Source organism: Xyrauchen texanus, chromosome 19, assembly GCF_025860055.1.
Source record: "Xyrauchen texanus isolate HMW12.3.18 chromosome 19, RBS_HiC_50CHRs, whole genome shotgun sequence".
NCBI classification, from domain to species: domain Eukaryota; kingdom Metazoa; phylum Chordata; class Actinopteri; order Cypriniformes; family Catostomidae; genus Xyrauchen; species Xyrauchen texanus.
In genome coordinates this window covers 33,055,832-33,076,554 of record NC_068294.1, presented here as the reverse complement: position 1 = coordinate 33,076,554, position 20,723 = coordinate 33,055,832, and the positions used below count along the sequence as shown (strand labels likewise).

The following is a 20,723-nucleotide window of genomic DNA, read 5'->3' as shown; positions in this document are numbered from 1 at the left end:
AAAAGAATTCTTCTCTTGAGTAGCAGACCTAACCCCCCCCCAAAAAAAACCTTAATCTTTTGATCCCTTGTCACGCTCTCCACACTCTTTGTATTTAGGAGGTATAGAAAAGGCAGGTGGTGTATACAGATTTGCTGGGTGAAAGATGTTTATGTTGCAGGCAGACATCCACGCGTTTTATTGGGAACAGATGGCAAATACATGATAAGAGCATCTTGGGTGCTGTCTTTATGGAATTAGTTGCTTGTTGTTCTCTGTGCAATGCAAGGTTGCTTCAGAGGAAACCAATGCACTTTTGTAATCTCCCCCCCACCCCCACACACACATCTAGGACTTTGCCTATGCATAACCAAGTATATGATGCAGTTCTAAAAAAGTAACTTTGATACTTTTGACAGTAGATATATTTGGCAAATATTTTGATCATGATAGAGAAGCGATCTATCTACAGGAGTCTGCAGTTGTATGTAAGTGTGTTTATTTCATTGTTTTTAACGTTGTTATAGTGGTAGTCATTGCTAGATCAGGTGCTGTTTGTTTACTGTCTTGAACACGGGTCGCTTAGACGTGTGTTTGGTGTGTGTGCGCGCTATATTTGTGTTGACTTGTCCCATATTATTCGCTGATAGAATTGCTAGACTTGTTTAAACTTGTCACGTAGGATTCGTTGCTAGATTTGCTTAGACTTCGGGTTGGTTATCCAGTGTGTGTGTAAAACTTTCGTCGTTTTAGTGTCTGCAAACAGTGCTTCACTGGTTTCAGAGTATTATTTATTGCTAAGTGCAGCATAATTTATTTGCGCTGTACAGAAGTTGCGTTTGTTCCCGCGCAACCCTGAGTTTCGGTTTCGGGTGACCACGTGACTAGCTTTGTTGTGATAAGTAGCATTAAGGCGTGGCTGCTTTTTTCCACTGAACGGCTCGTAAAAGTTGTTATTTATTGGACTTAATGCTGACGCGGAAGCGGCAGCGGAAGTGGTGGCCCTCGTGTGAAGACCTACTTGGGTAAAGACCAGCGAGTCTACCTGTGCGAGTCCACCGAGCAAGGACACTGACAAGGCGCCACTCACCAAAGCACTTAAGTATTTTTCTATTCTATCTCTTTTATTATTTTACTTATACATACATACATACTAACATGTCTAGTTCACTAATAACACATGCCTTCAAGCACATCCCTGTTATCTGTTGTAGACCGTTCACAAGATACAGATGCAAGACAAAATGCAACCCACACAACCTACGGCCGCTTTGCACTTCAACACCTGCTCCACTCTCGTTCTCAGTGGGACTCTGGAACTGCCAGTCTGCTGTGAACAAAGCTGCCTTCATTCCAGCTTTCGCCACGCAGTCCACCCTCAGCATCCTGGCACTGACAGAGACATGGATACGTCCTGAGGATACAGCAACACCTGCTGCTCTCTCTAACAACTTCTCCTTCTCCCACACCCCTCGACATACTGGTAGGGGTGGGGGAACAGGTTTGCTCATTCATAATAACTGGACTTTTTCACCACATGCTTCACTATGTAACAATACATCTTTTGAATTCCATGCCATTACTACAATGCAACCCACAAAATTACATGTTTTTGTCATCTATCGCCCCCCCAGGTCAGCTGACAAGCTTTCTTGAGGAATTGGATGTCCTGCTGTCCTCCTTGCCAGAGGATGGCAGGCCACTTGTGGTTCTTGGTGATTTCAACATACACCAGGACAAACCCCAGGCCATTGAACTGAATACTCTTCTGGCCTCATTTGACTTGGAAAGACTACACACCACAGCAACTCACAGGTCGGGCAACCAGCTGGACCTCATTTTTACACGTAACTGTACCACCTCTAATATTCTTGTTACACCTTTACATGTTTCTGATCACTACTTTGTTCAATTCAACATGATTCTCCCATCCATTGTAAAACCGACCCCACCTTTGGTTTCCTTTCGCCGTAACCTCCGTTCCCTCTCACCCTCTTGCCTTTCCACTGATGTCTCTGCCTCTCTTCCCACAATAAATGTATTTTCCATGCTTGATGTGAACACTGCCACAGACACACTTAGCTCTACTTTAACAACCTGTCTAGAACATCTGTCCTCTCTCCTCTAGACCAGCACGGACTACACCACCCAGCCCCTGGCTGTCTGACGTCCTTCGTGAACATCGGACTGATCTCAGGGCAGCTGAGAGGAGATGGCGGAAATCTAAAGATCCAGCTGATCTAGGTAAATATCAGCTTCTGCTCGCAACTTTTTCAAATAACGTTAAAACTGCAAAAACTTCATATTACCAGACCAAGATCAACAGCACCACAGACACTCGTAGCTTGTTTAGAACATTTAACACACTTCTCTGCCCTCCCCTCCACCACCTGACACATCACTGACAGCAGATATATTCGCCACATTTTTTACTGATAAGGTTACAGCCATCAGCAATACATTCACAGCACCACACCCTGTCAAACACCTGGCTCCTGTATGCAACCCTTCTTTCCCTATGTTCTCTCCTTTAACTGACACTGAGGTCTCTAAACTCCTCCTCTCCAACCACCCCACAACCTGTTCCCTTGACCCCATTCCATCATACCTTCTCCAGGCCATCTCTCCGTCCATCCTACCAGCACTTACACACATAATTAACACATCCCTTCTTGCAGGCACTTTTCCCACTACATTTAAGCAGGCTCGAGTAACCCCACTGCTGAAAAAACCTGCACTTAACCCCACACAGTTAGAACACTACAGACCAGTCTCTCTCATCCCATTCATGGCAAAAACACTTGAAAGGGCAGTTTTCAATCAGATCTCCACCTATCTCTCACAGAACAAGCTGCTGGATGACAATCAGTCGGGCTTCAAAAGTGGACACTCCACTGAGACTGCCCTGCTGTCTGTCATCGAGTCGCTGAGACAGGCGAGAGCTGAATCGAGATCATCCGTTCTGATTTTGCTGGACCTTTCTGCTGCCTTTGACACAGTCAACCATCAGATCCTACTCTCCACCCTCTCTAAACTGGGTATCACTGGAACTGTGCTTGACTGGTTCAACTCTTATCTCTCAGAAAGGTCCTTTGAGGTAGCATGGAGAGGGAAGTATCCAAGCCACACAAGTTACTTACTGGGGTACCTCAGGGATCAGTGCTTGGGCCACTTCTCTTCTCCATATACACAACATCACTGGGACCCATCATCCAGTCACATGGTTTCTCTTACCACTGCTACGCTGATGACACGCAACTCTACTTGTCTTTCCAGCCCAACGACACCACAGTGACCGTTCGAATCGCTGCCTGTCTGGCAGACATCTCGGCCTGGATGAAGGAACACCACCTTCAACTCAACCCTGCCAAGACCGAACTCCTTGTCTTTCCAGCCAACCCGGCTGTTGAACACAACATCACCGTGCAGCTGGGTCCAACTACAGGTTCGCCTTCCAAAACGGTCAGAAATCTAGGGGTAACCATTGATGATGAGCTAAATTTCACAGACCACATTTCAAAAACTGCAAGATCTTGTAGATTTACACTCTACAATATCAGGAAGATAAGACCCTTCCTCTCTGTACATGCCACACAACTGCTCGTTCAGTCCCTTGTCATAACTAGACTGGACTACTGTAACACTCTCATTGCAGGCCTTCCTGCATGTGCTATTAGACCTCTCCAAATGATCCAGAATGCAGCAGCACGTCTGGTTTTTAATGAACCTAAGAGAGCACATGTTACACCACTCTTTGTCTCTCTCCACTGGCTGCCGGTTCATGCCCATTTTAAATTCAAGGCCCTGATGCTGGCATATAAAACAGTCACTGGGTCTGCTCCAGCATACCTAAAAACATTTATGCAGAGTTACGTTCCCACCAGAAGCCTGCGGTCGGCTAAGGAACGACGCCTTGTCGTACCAAAACAAAGAGGCACCAAAACACTTTCCCGGACTTTCAGTTTCATCATACCACGGTGGTGGAATGACCTTCCCAACTCAATCCGGGAAGCTAACTCACTCTCTATCTTCAAAAAACGGCTAAAAACACATCTTTTCCAAAAGCACTTAACCGGTCAAAAAAAAAAAAATATATATATATATATATTTACATTTCTTGTTGCACTTAAATCTGTTTTGTATACTATTATGATGATAGTGAAACTTTGTAATATGGCACTTTTTGTACCACTGTCTCCCTAAGATGATTCGCTGATGTTCTTCCTCTTTTGTAAGTCGCTTTGGATAAAAGCGTCTGCCAAATAAATAAATGTAAATGTAAAATGTAGAGAGCCATCTACTCTAGGTTGTCTATTAGTTTTAGAGACAATTAGTTTTTTAGATGGTATTTTCAGTGGCGCATTTATTTTTGACATGACTTCTTAGCTCTTGACCCAGCAGCTTTTCTCGAATACTGTTTTCTGCAGCAACAGTCTAAATTGTTTCCATCCAGCTATAATTTATTTAGGAGATTGGACCGCTGTAAACTTGGAAGCTTGACTCGGCCACCTTTAAGAAATGGATGTTGTTGAAATAGTCAAATCTGTTCATTAGAAGCGGGTATCCACATGCTTTTGACCATGAAAGCAATAATTTAAATCTATGTAGAGTTAAATATATTCCACTGAGAGTTTTTTCACACACCAAGTAATTTATTCTCCTTAACGGAGGAATCAATTGTTGCAGTCACTGAGGGTCTGGCGACGGGACCCTCTCAGTTGTGTTTAAAGAAGCATGAATGTTGCGTTCCCTTGGGAAGGTTGAATCCTGGAGTCTCGGAATGCCAGCACTGTCATTGCTAATCTCGGCAATTGAAAGAATAGTCTCTCTGCTCTTCCATGGCTATAGCCAGAGGAAGAGCATGTTTGTTTTTTGTCCAAAATGACTATAACGTTTATGATTCCCGACATTGTAGTGAAAGAGTCTCACCTTAGCAGGTCAATGCCATTACACCCCTCACCTTCAGAACTCTGTCTTTGCTTGAGCAAAAAAACCTATTACAGTATATCAGGTAGAACTCCTCAAACACACACCTGGTCTGGGCCATAAATCTGTGTCTCCATTATAGTTCTGCCAATAGCATGGCCATGCTGGCTGCACACACTCTTTATTGTGGGGTTTGATGCATATTTCACTGTGCTGGGGGTGTGACAGAATGGGGTTGGAAAATGAAGGAGCAGCTTCATTATTGTACCAGAGGATTGTTCGGTGGAACTGCCAAAAGTGGCATGAAATGAGGGGAACGGAGCAGGAGAAATGGGAGGAAGGCAGAGAAAGACGAAACATAAAGGAAACAAACTCTACCAACAATCATTAACTTATAATTTTTCTCTTCTGTGCTTAAGTCACTGCTTCTATGGTCAGGTATTGACAGAGTGGCAGTCACTGAAATAGCCATTAAAACTCACAAAGAATGGATGTCTGTATTGTTTCCACTAGCACTGACTCTGAAATGACTTTGCGATAACCTGACACTTTAATACAGTAAATATCCAGCCCTCTTATTTTATATACATTTCTGGTGCATATGCATAGTTAACATTAAACAATCCATCGAAATAAAATGTATTTTAAACACCATTTTGCAAATTCTTTTATAATTATTAGGCATAGGTGTTGAGTGTATCTGATACAAAGTAATTACGCAGGTAGTAAATTAAAATAAAAATTCTTGTAATCAGATTACAGTTACTGGCTTTCAATTAAATTACTTTTAAGTACATTTCTTGTGCTCAAGTTTTATGTATATTATATTTAAAATATTAATATGTACCTCTGTTAGTGTTTCTGTTACCGTTGAAAGACATTCTGAATTTGCGGAAAAAAATAAAACTTTTCTAGGAAAAGTGATTTAGAAAGTAACTAAAAAGTTAAATAATTAGTCATGTGATTACCTCAAGGGATCAAGACCCTGAGGTAATTCAACTACTTCACTTGGGGCAATACCTCCTTCCCTACCCAGAGTACGCACATGCAAATAATATTTTATTATTTGGTTTAATATATTAGCCTTTTTGGGAGGGACAATGAAACATTTACCCACATTTTACTATTTAATTTTAGCTTTGGTTGAACTTAACTTAATAATGTATTTGTTTAACCTTGTGCTACCCCGCTGCCTCATGTTAGGACTCGCTATTTTGGATTTGCTATATGCAACGCATAATTCTAATTAATTTAAACCCATTGCATAATGTTCAGGACACTCTAAAGAGTAATTTAAGTGTTAAACTTCTGACGCATGGAGTCATGTGACCAAACAACATGGTGTCGAACTGCTTCTATGGGTTCAGTGCCAACAAAAGTGCCTCTGATAAGAAACCTCTTCAAATTTTTTCACTGCAACCTGATTGGTTGCAAAGAGTAGAGTCTCTAATTTTGGTTGATATACTGCTTAAAATATTTTGTAAATTTTTCGCACTATGGCACACAGTGGACAGATGTTCCAAAAACATGATCGTTATTTTGAATAACTTTTCACGGTAACAAATCTGTGGGTCATTTCGCTTAATTTTAATCAAACTTTTGTTAGATGTTTGTTTGTTAACACTGTACTGTTGTAGTTTCATGTACTATTCATACACATTCATAAATGCATTCCTATATATTTACTCCCAATGTGTTTCACATTGGGAATAAATGTATTCATCCAAAAGGTGAATTTGTTTTATTTCAGAGGCTTTATATGGCGTTAGGATGAAAATAAGGTGCATTTCAAACTGTTCTGAGACCAGTGCAGACAGACAGGACAGTGGAGGTTAAGTCATTCACTAAATAGGGAGCAAGGGTGCATCCTATAGCGTTCCTATGCAGTTTATTCACTCCTAAAATCGGACCAAAATTTCAGTTTCAGGCTGTAGATGATGTTTGGACCGCTCAACATGTTTGGCAGATATGGGGCAATCATAGTCAGTGAATAAATTTTTTAATTCACATTTTTATTTTAACATGTTTGTCAGTAATTTGATGATGCTGGCCATTACTTTTAATCAGAATTATGTGTTCATCTTTCTAGAAAATCAGCTGTAATGTCGATAACGTCTCAAAAACATGAATAAGCAACACTCCTGGACACATAATAAACTATTTGATGAAAAAAAACCTGACTTTCTATAGCTTGGTACTCCTTAAACTTCCACAACTTAGGGATTTTCACCATGTCCACGTGTGAGGACGTCAATTTTAGGAAAACTATTTGCTCTAGAATTTATTATTATTTTGCTTGTTTATCATGTGTTACTACTTACATATAAAAAAATGAAATGGAAAATGCACATAGAACGCTGGGGTCTCAGGAGGCTAATGCAATTTTATTTATTTTATTAATTATCTTTCAACTTTTTACAGTAATTGGTGAAAATCCCTGCATTATACATTCATATACGTTTAAGCCTTTATATTGATTAAAAAAAGTAAATGGAAACAATATGCATCAGCTACCAATATAGTGTTGGTCTGGTGCAAAGTACTGAAAAAGAACTGGAAGTGTTACCTTCACACAGCAGATTTGAATTGCTGTAATCTTGTTAGTGCAGTTACATCACAGCTCATATGGGAGAGCTAAGTCATGTTATAAAGAAGGTCCATGCGAAAGGAGAGAAATGCCCTGGATGATTTATCACCTACACTGACTATATGGTGGATTACACTGACCAGAGGAACACATGCTACACTTAACAATAACAGATAAAACATAAATAAAAGTGTAAATGACAAGCCATATTCCCCATCCTAACATTCATAAGGCATTTCACTTTATAGTAAAAAGTAGGATTTGGTTAATTCTTTGAACATGTGTTTGGGACATTCTTATATATTTATTTCATCAAAGGTGCTCTCAATATATTTTTTTGTATAATTATAAATATATGATAAATATACACTGCATTGCCAAAATAAAAGTTGCCGTTTGGACTTAAATAAGCAGATATTTAAGATACTATGACTGGATCATTATTGCAGTGATTAACATGTTTTTAACAACAATTCTTGTAACCCTACCTGATGCAGTTTATAGCTTATTTCTTAAACAACCATGTCAGAAGATGTATCTCGTGGTCATGGAAAAGATGTTACTGTGTTTCAGAAGGGGTAATTTTTTACCTGCATCAAGCAAAGAAACCAACTAAGGAGATTGTTGAAATCACTGAAATTGATTTAAGAACTGTCCAACACATATAAACCTGGAAGGATAGTGATGAACTGTCAGCTTCGCAGAAGAAATGTGGTCGAAAAAAAATCTTGAATGGTCATAATAGGAGATCACTAAAATGCTTTGTGAAGTCACATCATAAAATATCTACAGTAAAACTCACGGCTATGTTTAATAGTGCAAGTAAGAGCATTTCCACACGCACAATGTAATAAGAAATTACAGGATTTGGATTAAACAGCTCACAAGAAAGCCACTTGTTAGAGAGGTTCATCTGAAAAAAATGACTTCAGTTTGCTAGGGAGTATAAAAATTGGACTGTGGAGAAATGGAAAAAGGTCATGTGGTCCAATGAGTCCAGATTTACTCTATTCCAAAGCGAAGGGCGCATCAGGGTAAGAAGTGAAGCGCATGAAGTTCCCATTGTACAAGCCTCTGGAGGCAGTGTTATGATCTGGGGTTACTTCAGTTGGTCAGGTCTAGGCTCAGCAATGTTATGCTGTAATAAAATGAAGTCAGCTGACTATCTGATGGTACTGAATGACCAGGTTATCTTGCTCAAATTGTGAAAAAGTTGTTCAGGGAGCATGAAGAATCATTTTCACACATGAATTGGCCACCACAGAGTCCTGACCTTAACCACATTGAAAGTCTTTGGGATGTGATGGAGAAGACTTTACGCATAAGGTTGTCGAAACAATGCCACTATGAATGCATACCATAATCAAAGCTAAGTGCAGTCCAACAAAATATTAGAGTATGTGACTTTTTTTGGGCCAGGAAGTGTAATATAGTATAATAGTTTTAGTCATAAAACATTCATAGTGAACATCAGTAGCCTAATAAAACCTGTTTTACTTTACAAGGAGCTGGTGAATTGTGGGGGCATATTGAGATACACACACTACCTGAATACTCCATTAGACACATTTGCTTGTGGAATAAATCAATCATGGTTGACTGTGCATAGTGCATTTCTACAATGGCACTAGTGAATGAAAAATTTTGCTTTTGTATGATTCCGCATCCACAATGCTGGTGTCAGAATGAGTCCAAGATGACTACCATATTGACTGGCATAACATAAACAAAAACATTACAGAATGCATGTTTAAGATTGTTCCTTTTTGTTTTTTTATTTGAAGCAATACTTTAATGCACTTTCCTGCTGTAAAGCATATTGATGCTATTTCTTTAGCAAACTGTGTTAACTTTTTTTTCACTGCAAGCGTTTTGTTTCTTGATCATTACTAACATCTTCAGGCTTATGCAGCAACATAACAATACATCATGATACCTGCTGTTTTTTTAATCATTTATCTTTTCTCCTTTTACATTGCCTGGTGCGAGTGATAAGAAGCTGCTGATTATATCTTTTCAAAATTCTGTACTGAAGTTAGTGTGATTAACCTTGATTTCCAAAAACAGTGCAGTGTACAATGTTTGGGTATTGATTTCTGGAAAGTAAGGTGCAAAATATTCTTACAACAAACATGAACTATATCAAATTTAACGAACAAGCACAACTAGCATTAGAATCTTTGTGCAATCTGCTGCCATGCTTTTTACTCATTTGAATCACAAGCTTTGTAGGTTATAAAAAAGTACTTTCCTCTTCATATTGCCATTCAGTGGCCAAAAAACGATTTCCTTTTCGCCATCAAATATCACTTCAAGTCATAAAGATAAAATGTTGGATAGAGAAGGGTCATATGAATCAGTGGCTTCATAACTTTGATGCTATACGGCATACTTTATGAGATTTTTTTTTTTTACTGCCCCTTAGCATGAATTGCTGGACTAAGCTTTTTTCCCAAGGGCAGCATCAAGTCTGACCTATCAACATTCAGTCCAGCAGCTGCTATAAATTGCAAGGCTGTGTGTTAGAGGGGACTTATATTGATTACCAAGAGTGAATAGGACACTAGAGCTCCGCTCTGTTTAGATTCTTATTAACCAGAACACACTCACACACACACACTCACAGACATTGCTACTTCAAATATATTTTGAATACTATCTGTACTTAATGTACACTGAACCTATCCCAAAATGTTACATTGACCCAAAAGGAAACCTTGTACATTTTTAGAATGAAAAAAACAACAACAACATAATTTTATGTATGTATATAATCATTTTCCCAATTGAGGATGTTCCCAGTTGTCCCCAAAGGAAAGATTTGTCAAATGTAGTTAATTAATAGAGACAGTTAACATGGTTATAGTTTGTTCCCAAACTTAAACCCCCAACACACACACACAAACACAAAGAATAAATAAAATTATCAATCGTTTTCAGTACGGACTACTGTGACATTTAATACTGTTGCTTTTCCACGTATTTAGGATTGTGTGTACAAAGTGAGGTCCTAAAAGTACAAATTCAAATACAAATTCAAATACAAATTTCAGCGATTTGTTTGGCAAACAAAAACAAGTTGATTTAATGAAGCATTTATTGCTGAATTCTCCAGACAAATGAGAACAAAGGAGAAAAAGCGTTTGATGTGATCATTGTTTAGCATGTAAAAAAAACTGTGAATATTTTTATGAATCTGGCAGATGGTCTCCAAGAAGACAATAATAATTGTAAAAAAAAAAACAAATCAGTGGGCTCAGTCTCTCTACATAACCTGAGTTGTGGCATTGAATATCATAGATCTTATCAATAACATTAAGAGACGTTGTATTCCTCAACACTCTGATGTGTTTGGGAACATAAATGGTGAATGATTTCCCACACAATATACAGTTCTGGAAAAAATTAATAGACCACTGCAAAATTATCAGTTATGTGTTTGAGTAAAATAATTTTTTAATTTTATTCTATAAAGTACTGATTATTATTGTAATATTGTAATTTAGAGCCTTTATTATTAAAGATGCAGTGTTTTCAGACCTTGAATATTGCAAAGAAAACAAGTTAATGTTCATTTTAAACAACACAATACTAATGTTTTATCCTAGGAACAGTTCAGAAATCAATATTTGGTGGAATAACCCTGATTTTCAATGACAGCTTTCAGGACTCTTGGCATCTTTCACATTGCTGTTGATTTTAAAGTTGTGGCTGATCGGTGTATATATATATATACACACAGGTCCTTCTCAAAAAATTTGCATATTGTGATAAAGTTCATTATTTTCCATAATGTAATGATAAAAATTAAACTTTCATATATTTTAGATTCATTGCACACCAACTGAAATATTTCAGGACTTTTATTGTTTTAATACTGATGATTTTGGCATACAGCTCATGAAAACCCAAAATTCCTATCTCAAAAAATTAGCATATTTCATCCGACCAATAAAAGAAGTGTTTTTAATACAAAAAAAGTCAACCTTCAAATAATTATGTTCAGTTATGCACTCAATACTTGGTCGGGAATTCTTTTGCAGAAATGACTGCTTCAATGCGGCGTGGCATGGAGGCAATCAGCCTGTGGCACTGCTGAGGTGTTATGGAGGCCCAGGATGCTTCGATAGCGGCCTTAAGCTCATCCAGAGTGTTGGGTCTTATGCCTCTCAACTTTCTCTTCACAATATCCCACAGATTCTCTATGGGGTTCAGGTCAGGAGAGTTGGCAGGCCAATTGAGCACAGTAATACCATGGTCAGTAAACCATTTACCAGTGGTTTTGGCACTGTGAGCAGGTGCCAGGTCGTGCTGAAAATTAAATCTTCATCTCCATAAAGCTTTTCAGCAGATGGAAGTATGAAGTGCTCCAAAATCTCCTGATAGCTAGCTGCATTGACCCTGCCCTTGATAAAACACAGTGGACCAACACCAGCAGCTGACATGGCACCCCAGACCATCACTGACTGTGGGTACTTGACAATGGACTTCAGGCATTTTGGCATTTCCTTCTCCCCAGTCTTCCTCCAGACTCTGGCACCTTGATTTCCGAATGACATGCAAAATTTGCTTTCATCCGAAAAAAGTACTTTCGACCACTGAGCAACAGTCCAGTGCTGCTTCTCTGTAGCCCAGGTCAGGCGCTTCTGCCGCTGTTTCTGGTGCCTGTGCACAGTGGCTCTGGATGTTTCTACTCCAGACTCAGTCCACTGCTTCCGCGAGGTCCCCAAGGTCTGGAATCGGTCCTTCTCCACAATCTTCCTCAGGGTCCGGTCACCTCTTCTCGTTGTGCAGCGTTTTTTGCCACACTTTTTCCTTCCCACAGACTTCCCACTGAGGTGCCTTGATACAGCACTCTGGGAACAGCCTATTTGTTCAGAAATTTCTTTGTGTCTTACCCTCTTGCTTGAGGGTGTCAATGATGGCCTTCTGGACAGCAGTCAGGTCGGCAGTCTAACCCATGATTGCGGTTTTGAGTAATGAAACAGGCTGGGAGTTTTTAACAGCCTCAGGAATCTTTTGCAGGTGTTTAGAGTTAATTAGTAGATTCAGATGATTAGGTTAATAGCTCATTTAGAGACCCTTTTCATGATATGCTAATTTTTTGAGATAGGAATTTTGGGTTTTCATGAGCTGTATGCCAAAATCATCAGTATTAAAACAATAAAAGTCCTGAAATATTTCAGTTGGTGTGCAATGAATCTAAAATACATGAAAGTTAAATTTTTATCATTACATTATGGAAAATAATGAACTTTATCACAATATGCTAATTTTTTGAGAAGGACCTATATATATATATATATATATACTCAAACCAGCCTGTCTGGCACCAACAATCATCCATGCGATTATCTAATGCAGTGCATAAAATCACACAGATATGGGCCAGGAGCTTCAGTTAATCTTCACATCAACTATCTGAATGAGGAAAATTTTTATCTCAGTGAGCTTGGTGCCAGATGGGCTGGTTTGAGTATTTCTGTAACTGCTGATCTCCTGGGATTTTCACCCACAACAGTCTCGAGAATTGAGAATTGACATCTAGAAATGTCTTGTTAATGAGAGAGGTCAACAGAGAATGGCCAGACTGGTTCGAACTGTATATGACTTCAGCCTGCAATGTCTCTCCAGACCACTAATTGGCACTAGCATCCCAAGTTCCCTTGGTTTCCACACTCGTTATGTTGATTGTTTTTAAGTTCACCTGTTTAAGTTCACTTTTTAAGTTCACCTGTTTCATCTTCCTGTGTTCAGTCTTGAGCCAACCTGCCTAGAGTTTTGCCAGTGTAGGTCTCTGTGGTTTTGTACATTTAGCCCATTTGTTTATTTTTACCTCTGAAGCACGGCTTTCAGTTTTTTTTTTTTTTTTTGTACTTTTTGCGATATTTACATTTATGCATTTGGCAGATGCTTTTATCCTAAGCGACTTACAGTGCAATTATTACAGGGACAATCCCTCCGGAACAACCTGGAGTTAAGTGCCTGGCTCAAGGACACAATGGTGGTGGCTGTGGGGTTCGAACCAGTGACCTTCTGATTAACAGCCTTGTGCTTTAGCCACTACGCCACCACCACTCAAAATCCTAAAGCATTCTGTTTATATAAAAAAATAAAATTTGAAAAATCTCAGATTTTCCATGTGGTCTCTGAATATTTGGACCCCACTGTACATCTGGACCCAGTATTACTGAGAGAAAAACATTACCTGAAAGTTCTGGAAAAGTCAAAGCAAATGTGTTCTAAAAGACCAAATAATAGGATTTACTGCCAACACTAAGACTAGCAGGAGACAGAGAATACAAGCTAACTACAGCCATAAAGCAGAAACAAAAATGATTTGATATTAAACTGTTGCTATTGAGTTGTTATACACATAAACAAACACAAGTAATCACACACACACACACACACATTCTGGAAATTTTTAAAAGGATATTTGCATTCCTTTCGGAGCTGTCATGATTATTAAAATAGATGATTCTTTACATCTGTTGTCCATGCTGGTAAAGACTTGCACTTGCATCATAGCCTGCATATTGTAGGGAAGTGATCTTGTAGTGCAAGCTTTGTGCCTGCATTGCAGAGGCTGTCGGAACACAGATTGATTTGTAGCGATTGAGACAACAGTGATATGTTGCAAAGACCACTCACGTCAGCAGTCAAATCAGACTTTGAGTTAAAGGTTAGGGGAAATTCACAAATGCTTTTTTTTTCTTTGTTTTGACGCTCTTTTAATCTATATTACTGTGCATACACACTGTTATTGATATTTGCCCATTTTAACTGAGAGATGGCATGTTTGTTGTTGCTTTACTATCGTACAGTAAAACCTATTGACTGCAAAAGATGCAATCACATTTTTATTATTGTAGCCACGGTCCTACATGACTCTTTATTTTATTTTTTGCTCATTTTATATGATCAGTTGTTCAGTGTTAATAAAATACTATTGTTATATAACAGTCTGTATACCATGAATATTCAAAGTTAAGCTCATTTGTGGAATAATGTTGATTACCACAAAAATACATTTTGACTTGTCTTTCCTCTTTTCTTAAACAAACAAACAAACAAACGGTGAGGCACTTACAATGGAATCGAATGGCGCCAATTTATAGTGGGTTGAAAGGCAGAAATGTGAAGCTTAAAATTTTATAAAAGCTCTTGCATTCATTCTTCTGTTAAAATTTTGTTTAAAAAAATTTATGGTGGTTTTAGGTTTACGATGTTATGTCTTTATGGCAAAGAAGTTGTAAAATTGGATATAACTTTACACAGAAAAGGTTAGCAAGTGATTTTATTCCACTGAAATCATGAAATCACACATATTGCCTACATCTTTACAGACCAGAGACCCCCCATTCAGACCCCCCACTCCTGATTTCTTCTGTTTTTGTGCATATCTCATACTAAATTGTTTCTAAAATTAATCTAAATAACACAAAATACTTATATTATAATAGTTTTTAAATATGTTATTTATTTAATCAAAAAGGTAATCCAATACCAACAGGGCCTTTGTGAATATGTATTTGCTCCCTTAGTTACTAAATCCTCAAATCTATGAAACTGCATTCATAATATGGTTCAGCTGGATTAGACACCCCCAGGCTTGATTACTACTTGCCCTGTTTAATCAAATTAATACCTAAATAGAACTTTTTCAGCAGCTTAAAGTTAGATAAAAGGTCTCACCCAGTATGCCAAGGTCGAAAGAAATACCAGAAATTATGAGGAATACATCAGTCTGGGTTACAAAGCTATTTCAAAAACTCTGGAACCACAGTGAGAGACATTATCTCCAAATGGAGAAAACATGGCACAGTAGTGAACCTTCCAGAAGTGGCCGACCTTCCAAAATCACAATGATGACTCAGCCAGGAAGTCACAAAAAAGCCAAAGAAAACATCCAAGGAACTACAGGCCTTTCTCGCATCAATGAAGGTCACTGTTCATTACTCCACTATCAGAAAGATATTGGACAAAAATGGAATCCATGGTAGAGTGGCGAGGCGAAAATCACTGCAAAACAAAAAGAACATTAAGGCTCCTCTGAATTTTGCCAAAGCACATCTTGATGATTCTCAAACCTTTTGGGAGAATGTTCTGTGCACTGAGTCAAAAGTGGAACTGTTTGGAAGACAGGGGTCCCGTTACATCTGGCATAAATCAAGCACACAATTCCACGAAAAGAACATCATACCTACGGCTGCTTCAGGGCCAGGGTGACTTGCAATAATTGAGGGAAACATGAATTCTGCTCTTTACCAGAAAATCCTAATGGAGAATGTCCAGTCATCAGTCCATGAGTTGAAGCTCAAGCACAACTGGATTATGCAGCAAGACAATGATCTTTGGATCGCATAGGAGTAAGTCCACCTCTGAATGGCAAGAAGCAAATTGAAGTTTTGGAGTGGCCTAGTAAAAGCCCTGACTTGAACCCAATTGAGATTGGCAGGACCTTAAATGGGTAGATCATGCTCGAAAACCCTTCAGTGTGGCTGAACTAAAGCAGTTGTGCAAAGCAGAGTGGGCCAAAATTCCACCACAGCGATCTCCAGTTATTGGAAGCATTTGGTTGCAGTTGTTACTGCTAAATGTGGCACTACCAGCTATTAAGTTTAAGGGGGCAATTCGTTTTTCACATGGTTGATATAGGTGTTGGATAACTTTTTTGCTTCAATAAAAAAAATTTGTATATATAAAACAATTTAGTATGAAAAATCAATAAGGGGGCAAATCCTTTTTTACTTCACTATATCATTACAGTAGTTGGCTCTGTGCATAAAGCTGGGATAGAAAGTATTTTAACATTGTAAAAATGGCACACTTCAGCTTAAGTCTCATATGGGTCAATTCCATTATAAAGCCTGCACGCAATATATATGTAGCTGCACAATTTTCTGGGTAGCTGGAGTTCCATTTCAGACTCTTGACACACTAAAACTTTAGAAAAAAGTTTGAGAAAAACAATTGGCAAATTTGGCATCTGGCTTCATTCCACTTTCAGAAAAATGTATGAAGCCACCATTTACAGTGACTCTGAGTCATTCCCGTACTATTAATCATATCCCAAGCTCTCTTTAGACAGCTCTGTCTGTAGAGCACAGCATGCCACCTTAAGAGTAGTGCTTGTTTCTTCCGGCTTCTTTAGGAAACAGTTGCATCTCCTTCTGTTTGGAGCGGCAGGGGTAACTCCAGAAAATTCACCATCTTATCTGCTCTGTCATTACCCACGCTTATGCTCTGTCTCTAAGGCAGACAGAACATTGCTGAGTGTAGTCCTGTTCCCAGGGAGCTCATCCAAGAACTGTCTATTCAAATCTGGAGAGGGTAATACATCTAGACAAGCTCTCCAAAGCTTGAGACCCACATTTTGAGCCCACTCAATCTGCCAAGAGTTTAGATTTTAAGAGAATGGTTGTGCATTATCCATAGAGGGCATTATCTACAAATGGTCTAAGGGGAGACTGGGGCTAGTTCTCAAAACTAGAAGTTTTCACAAGGGCTAAATCTCAGTAACTAGTGGTTTTAGGCAATAGTCCAATTACCCAAATGCTACTTGTCTTTAGAAGTAGTTTTGTATGTTGATTTAAAATACTGTACTTAGTTCAAAACCCTCTTAAATTTGAATATTTTTGTGAATTCTGTACTCCCAAATAAAATTCAGCATAATATTTTAAGTCTCTTAGGTAAACAAGTGAACACAATAAAACCATACTAGCATGCATTAAAGTAAAAATTCACTCAAAAATGAAAATTCTAATGATTTACTCACCCTCATTCATCCCAAATGTGTGTGACTCTTTCTTATGCTGAACACAAACAAAGATTTTTAGATGGATATTTAAGCTCTGTTGGTCCTCGCAATACAAGTCAATGGGTACCAAAATGTAAAAGCTCCAAAAGGAAAAAAAAAAAGCAGCATAAAAGTAATCCATATGAATCCAGTGGTTAAATCCATATCCTCAGAAGCAATATATTAGTTGTGGGTGAGAAACAGATCAGTAGCCAAATCTGGAATGGCATGAGGGTGTGTAAATTATGAGATAATTAAATTTTTTGGGTGAACTATACCTTTAAGGCAAGAGTCAACTATATTATGAAGGTAGATTTTTAAACTATGTTTGGAACATTAGCCAGAAGCAGCACTAGGGAGGGGATAGCGTGTGCTTCAGCCTCCCCAAGAAAGTCCATAGCACCCCCAGCAAGTGTTTGTAACAGCCGGCAGATTATCCTCTGTGTGACGATTGCATGAAGAAACATTTTACATGACAACATTTTAGCAATCATGTTGTCAGGATATACACGAGGACAACAAGGTAAATAGGATTCAGAAAGCTTTAATATTTGAATGGCAAGTGAGCATCAGATGAAATTGACAGACGCGGGGAATGATTTGCAGAGGAATGATCGTGGGATGATATGTTGTAGAGATCTGCTTGGATATAGCAAGGATGTGCCAACCGGGAAACACAGGAAAGGATCACAGGAGAATAGGGGAGAATCCAGGAGGAAACGTGGGGTCTAGGGAAAGAAGCAGTAGGTAAGTCCTTTTGCTGGAATACTGTGGAGTCACACTGGAGCTGATGAATACACAAATCTGGGACTCACAGAGAGAGAGAGAGTTAGCAGGTCGGTTCCTAGTTCAAGGTTCGACGGAGACTGGATGAGAAGTGTGCTCTTTTGTAGTGCTCAGTGGTGCTGGATTAGATGACAGGTGCAGGTGGTTAATACTCAGGTGATTGTGATCTTTGTGCAGTGGGTGTGAATGAACCTGATTGATCCCTGACACATGTCGCGTGTCCCGTATTTCTGTCGCCTGTATAGAATTAGAACTAGTGATGCCCGATTTACGAATTAATTACTCGTTTGAGTCGATTCCTTCAAAGAATAAGTCAAAAGGTTTAGCAAAATGGTCCGAATCGTTCAGACAGCTCAGCTATCGTTTGGAGCTTTTCTCACTCCGTAAAAACAGTAATGAAATAAAAAGAACAGAAAACAATCAAGTGGAATATATACTGTCTTGATTCACTGAGCAGATGAGGTAAACTTAACTGTTGAAACTTTATTAAGCGCACAACAACACTCTCTCACTAATAGTGGAGCAGCCCCGTAACCTGGCAACCCCAGACCCCGCTTTATAAATAACGACAAGAGCTCTTCTACCATGGAGACCCTGCAAATTTAGCAAAAAAAAAAAGGCATAACGTAGTGGAACCTAATCGCAATAACCAAACAGCGCATTACTTAATGAATTGGCCACCTGCCCACTTCTTCACCATCTTCAACATGTTTTACAATCAACAATCCTATTCAATCCAAAGTGTGGAGTTTACTACGTTAAATATGGCCTGTGTTTTAAGAAAAGTCACAGACGATTTTGCAACATGTAAGTGTTACATACGATTTTGCGACGTGTGTGTCAGTTTACGGCTCTCCCGTTCATACGGTGACGGTGATACAGTATTTTGAATCATTATTGTTGAATACAAATCTATACTGACGGTTCAAAGGATCCAGAGTCTGCTCATACAGCAGCAGCAGTAGTTATTCCTCAGTTTGACTGTAAAGTGTCATCTAATCATTTATCTGTTTACTCATCAGAAATGGTAGCAATACAGTTGGCTCTTCAGACAGAGGAAGAAGTTCAGCCACTAAATGTGGTGGTCTGTTCTGACTCTCTTTCTGGCCTTACAAGCTTAATGAATGGGAATTCTAATTCTAGATAGGATATACTTTCTGAAAACCTTCAGACATTGTTTAGAATACAACAACAAGGGATAAAAACATTATTTCTGTGGGTGCCGGCACATGTGGGGTTAAAAGGTAATGAACTAGCGCACAACAACACTCTCTCACTAATAGTGGAACAGCCCCGTAACCTAGCAACCCCAGACCCCGCTTTATAAATAACGATGGCTAAATGGGCATTAGAGAATCCAAGAATAGATATTAATGCACCACTAAGTAAAGCAGAAATGAAAGGATTAATTAAAGAGACAGTTAAAAGGAGGCAGCAAGAAATGTGGACCCAGGAAAGAAAGGGAAGACATCTGTATGGAATTAAAAAAGAGGTAGGAAATGAGAGTAGTTTGTGGCAAAAGAAGGAATGACAAGGTAATTTCATGACTGTATCGGACACACTGCATTGAACCAGTCACTATTTAAGTTAGGAAAGCACAGCAATTTCATATGCAATAATTGTGGAGGATTACCAGAAACTGTTGAACATGTTCTATTAGAATGCATAGGTTACAAAGAGAGATCTCATTTCAGAATTGTTAAAGTCATATCCAAAGGGACAAATAGTTTAACATTACAGAACTTATTGAATAACAATTCAAAACTGACTAAGGGTAAGTTTACAAGACAACAATGTACTAAAAACTGAAACGTTTTTCCGTTGGGGGTCGCTGTCATTCACGTTTTTGTATATTACAATGAGACGATAATGGCATCGTTTTCAAAAACTTGCACCTTAAAACCCGTTTTAAAAAGTTTGCATTTTAAGGCCCCAAAACGCTGTTGTCGTGTAAACGAACAGCCAAAATGCTAGTTTTTAGTTGAAATCGTTGTTGTGTAAATGGCCCCTATGGCTGTATTAGATTACCTAAAGACAACAGGTCTGATTAGAACAATATAATAAGTGATTAGAACAATATAATATAATAATAATATAAAGTCCTTGGGAAATAATATGATATTCAGATTAAACAATTCGATTTCAGATAGGTGTTATTTTCCATCTTTTTATTTCCTTCTTTGTCAGTGCCTCACACTCCATCCCAGTAGGTGGCAGAAATGCACCCAAGCTGGTTTGCCAACCGCCAATAAATCCAAAGAAGAAGTATTTTGAATCAAAACCTGCAAGTGCATCCTTCGTTAAGACATTGATGTGTAATGTCTTTACTAAGTTCAACGTCTGCGTGGGCAGCTTTTGAATAACTCTAGGTAAAGCCATTTTTCCAAACAAACAGATATCAAAACGTATCATTGCATGTTTTTGTTACATGTTCATTGGAGTACAATGTAAATACCATGATGTACATCAATGCACTGCAGTATTACCATCTGATACATAACAAAATCATGGTTCTGCCACAGCAGGCTATTTTATTTTTTTTAAAGATAAATGATTTTGAAAACCTTTAATGCTGGATGTGCTGTGCGAATAAGCCTTTTATCAATGCTTTGTTTCCCGTAGTTACATTATTCACTACATCAG

The 20,723-nt window shown here is 38.7% G+C and overlaps 1 protein-coding gene across 2 annotated transcripts; it reads left to right on the top strand.

Moving 5' to 3' along the window:
- The first annotated feature begins 717 nt into the window (after window positions 1-717).
- Window positions 718-3,450, top strand: LOC127660022 (uncharacterized). 2 transcript variants are annotated; one of them, XM_052150072.1, is made up of 4 exons: window positions 718-1,480; window positions 1,614-1,794; window positions 2,108-2,223; window positions 3,256-3,450. In XM_052150072.1, the coding sequence occupies exons 1-4, from the start codon at window positions 1,138-1,140 to the stop codon at window positions 3,387-3,389; spliced, it is 774 nt and encodes a 257-aa protein (XP_052006032.1). In that variant the 5' UTR covers window positions 718-1,137; the 3' UTR covers window positions 3,390-3,450. The 2 variants fall into 2 exon arrangements, with proteins under 2 accessions (XP_052006032.1, XP_052006033.1); XM_052150073.1 differs by having other exon boundaries at window positions 1,614-1,826.
- The last annotated feature ends 17,273 nt before the right edge of the window (window positions 3,451-20,723 follow it).